Source organism: Nestor notabilis, unplaced genomic scaffold (genome assembly GCF_000696875.1).
Source record: "Nestor notabilis isolate BGI_N333 unplaced genomic scaffold, ASM69687v1 scaffold24762, whole genome shotgun sequence".
Lineage (NCBI taxonomy): Eukaryota > Metazoa > Chordata > Aves > Psittaciformes > Psittacidae > Nestor > Nestor notabilis.
Window position 1 is genome coordinate 10,749 of NW_009918355.1, and position 3,841 is coordinate 14,589.

The 3,841-nt window shown below is 56.5% G+C and overlaps 1 protein-coding gene across 1 annotated transcript in view; it reads right to left on the minus strand.

Moving 5' to 3' along the window:
- SARNP (SAP domain containing ribonucleoprotein) overlaps positions 1-2,684 on the minus strand; it is a gene marked incomplete at its 5' end in the record, with an annotated part of 9,875 nt that extends 7,191 nt beyond the window's left edge. Inside the window, 4 exons of the mRNA XM_010009673.1 lie at positions 1,382-1,450; positions 1,788-1,813; positions 2,324-2,352; positions 2,611-2,684. Coding sequence (XP_010007975.1) covers positions 1,382-1,450; positions 1,788-1,813; positions 2,324-2,352; positions 2,611-2,684 — 198 coding nt within the window. The remainder of the gene's footprint in view (positions 1-1,381; positions 1,451-1,787; positions 1,814-2,323; positions 2,353-2,610) is intronic.
- Positions 2,685-3,841: the final 1,157 nt, after the last annotated feature.

Here is a 3,841-nt window from a genome sequence, read left to right on the forward strand (position 1 = left end):
TGTCGGGCTCCTGTGGGATGAGCAGCCATAAAGAACACCCAGGTGGGAAGCACAATGCCAGCAGCTAATCAAAGTGCCCAGGCAGATTCCTGTCAGGAATGCAGGTGTGTGTTCCGCTCAGTGGGAAAAGCCACACGGAAGCCCATGAGCTCAGCTTCCCAGGGGAGCAAACAAAAAGGAACCATGAGGAGGCGAGGCCAGGGTGGGGACAAAGCCCACACTGGGTCACCTGGAGCCTCGAGCCACCAACGCCTGACCCTGGGTGAGGAGCTCCCAGTGAGGAACTGGTTTGGGAACACGCCCCAGCCTGAGAAGCTGCTTCCTTCCGTAAGTGCTGTGTGGCTTTCTTAAGCCCCAGCCGCACAACCCTGCAGCTTGGGAAGGCCACGGCCATAAAGGCTGACAAGGAATTGATTCCTCCTGAAAAATGGGAGCTCCCAGGGACAGGGTTAATGGTGCTGGAGCAGCCTCTCGCCCTCGGCTCCACACATCCCGGGTTTAATGACCTCCTTCCCCCACCCCCAGAGGCTGGGAGCCCAGGGGTGAACAGCGACCTCCAATGCCAGAGATGTTCTCCATGAGGATACCCAGAGGCAGAGGGATAACGCTGGGACGTGGGGAAACAGGAAAACAGGTCAAATCCCACCCCAACCCCCAGGAAGATTGAGGCTTATTTCACAGGGATGGAGGATGAACCTCCCCTGCTCTCACCCGCACTGAGCAGAGAGGTCTCCATGCCAACAGCATCCAGCTCTTCCAGCTGGACAATTCCCTTCCACCAGCACACGCTCAGCAGCCAGGGGAGGGAAGGGGAACCCTGGGATGGGTTTGTTCAGGAAGCACACAGGGTGCCAGATCCACCTCGGATTGACTGATCCCTTCTACTGCATTCCCCAAACATCTTCAATTCATCCCGTTTGCTACAGAACAAACTGAGGGGAGGGATCCCATCCACCTCCAAGCAGAGCCCCCCCAGCTCCATTCCCACCCCAGGGCTGAGCTCCGGCTGCTGTGAGGACCAGAGGGGAGTTACGCTCAGAGCTGGGGGATGGTTTTACTCCTGAAAAATCAGTGGTTTTGGGAGCAAATCCATCCCCTGCAAAGCTCATCTCAGCCGTACCTCAAAGAGCTATTTCCTACCAGGAGCTCTTAGCCCTTCTGAGAGCTCATTCCCTCCATGCTCACACAGTGGGAGATGCCCCAAACCTGCTGCAATGGGGTCTCTGCCTGGCCAGAGATGGGGAGAACAACTGGGGAGCTCATAGCTCCAGCAGGAGCCGCAGGCACAATGGAAGGGAAGGAACCAGTGCTGGGATAGGAAATGGAGAACCTCAAGCAGCACCTCTGGGTGCTCTGGAGGTGCAGAGTGTCCTAGACTTACCTTCTTGGAGAGTGAGGAGACATTCAACCCAAACCTCTGAGCCCTTTCCTTTAACTTATCCATATTCACCTGCAAAGACACAGGAAACAACTCACCTTTCTCTTTTAAAACCACCAGCACTCAGGTTCGAGGGGGGGAGCTTCCTGTGCCAACCCTTATCCTTAAGGAACACTGGCTTCCAGGGATGAGCCCTCCCCAGCCTGTGGTGCTCATGATGCTGCTCTGCAAGATCTCCAGCACTGGCACCATGATGCCACATCCTGGCTTAACCATGTGCCCTCATGTGCAGCCGAGGAGCATGGAAATGGGACAGGGACCCACCACACTCCCAGGGGATGGGGACCCCTCTTTCAACACATGCCAAGGGCCTGACCACCAGCAACTCATGGACAAGAACATTCCTTACCGTGGGCTTGCTGTCTGCAGAGAGGCCTGAAGAGACAAGGAAAGGGAAAACCCAGTTAGAAAACAAACACCAGGAGCAGGATCTTACCTACGAGGAGGCACAGGAAAGTCCCATCATGGACTCAGGAACTGCTTTTCCCACCTTCTCTCTCTGTTCCCAACTCAATGACTCTCCCAGTTTCTATTTCAGCTTCTCCACTCACCATCTGCCACCGTCCCACCTCTCTAAAACACCGCTGGCAACAGGACCTGGTGACTTATGGAGCCAAAGGAAGCTGCTCGAGGACTCCACGGGGAGACCTCGTGTCCTCCAGCTGGGCTTGGAATGGGGAGACACTGGGAAAAGTGTCTGAACTACCAAGGGAACAACGTGTGGCCTTCACTTCCTGATCCCACACTGCCTGCTCGGAGCTCCTGGGCATGGGCAGGAAAACGGAGTGTTTAAACCCAGGGTGATGCCACCAGCACTGCTCTGCCCCCCAGGAACAACAACTGCACAAGGGCACTCCAGGGACTGGTTCTGCTTCACCCCCTCACCTTTAGTGGACACCGTGGCCAAACCAAACCTGCCAAAGGCAAACAAGAGCTGTCAGAGCAGGGTCAGCACCGGAGCCCTCATTGCAAGTGCTTCCCAGGAAGAAAACTGAGCTGGGGGCAAAGTTAACTGGGACCCACCATTCTTGGCTGCTGACAGCACTGCAGCGATCCCAGCTTCCCTCCACCCCCCCCCCCCCAGCAGTCGGATCACTGGCACATCCCCACTTTCCTGCTGGAGTCCCACCACCCCCTGGCCACTGGTGGCTGGCGGGTCTGGGAGCACCCACCGTGCTGCCCGTGCTGCCTTCTTGCTCTCCAGGCTGACGGGCACATTGAAGCGCTCAGCTCTCTTCTGCATGCGCTGCAGGGAGAGAAAGGAACTGCCTGAGGAGGAGCCACCATGGGCAGGGGACAGGGAGGAGGTTCTGCAGGTGGAGGAGGCAGAGTCAACACCCCACTGGGTCCTGCTGGACCAGCAGTGCAGGGGCTGCAATGGGGAAACCCTCTCCTGCACCCCTGGGTGATGGGAGAGATGCTGCAGGGACGTTCTGCCCCCCAGAAGCCAGCCCAGGGCCAGAGGCTTGACCAAAAGCAGCTCTGATGAACATCAGCCTAATAACAACTGAGGGCAAAGAGGGTTTCTTTTCTTTACTTTTCTTCCCCCTGAAAGGCCAAAGAAATATGCTAGGAAAGGGGATGGGGGTGTTGATTGGCCTGGCCTCGAGAACACAGTTTGGCATTAGTACTGCAATTACAGGTGAATTTTGGCTCTGGAGAAAGGCCCAGGCAAGGGTGAGCAGGGAAGAGCTTGGGAGCTTTGGAAGCTCAAGGGTTTGCACCTGAGAGTGTTAAATCCCCTTAAAGGCTTAAGGGAAATAGTTCACATTTCATTCCAAGCCAAGGGCCCAGCAGCATGTTTGGGGTTAGAGAAACAGAGCTTAGTTAATGGAAACATTGACTTTAGCCATGAGCCCAGCGAGGAGCAGGACAAACATCCCCACTGGAATGGCAGTGCTTGGAAAAGATGGAGCAGGAACAGAGCTCCCACCTGGCAGCACCAGCCGGGACAGGAAAACATAGCACCCAGCTCCCAGTTTCCTTATTCTTTGGGGCGCTGTGAAGAATATGCCTGAGGAATACCTGAAGAGGCAGCAAAGGCTGTGATCATGGATCACAGAATCATGAAATGGCTTGGGTTGGGAAAGGACCTTAAAGCTCCTTCAGTTCCAACCCCTGCCACGGGCAGGGACACCTTCCACTAGAGCACGTTGCTCCACGGCCCTGTGTCCAACCTGGCCTTGAACACTGCCAGGGATGGGAACACTCCCCCCGGGATGGGGAACCATCCCCAGCACCCCTTTGCCAAGCCATGGGGCCAATCCACACTCAGCAGCAAACCCAAGCAGTCAGAGCAGCTCGGGCAGGGTTGGAGCACACCCAAGAGCCCAAAATGTGAGCTCCTGCCCTGAGGGCAGCGCCATGGGGCCATGGAGCCTCCAACCACCCGCCCCCGGCCTG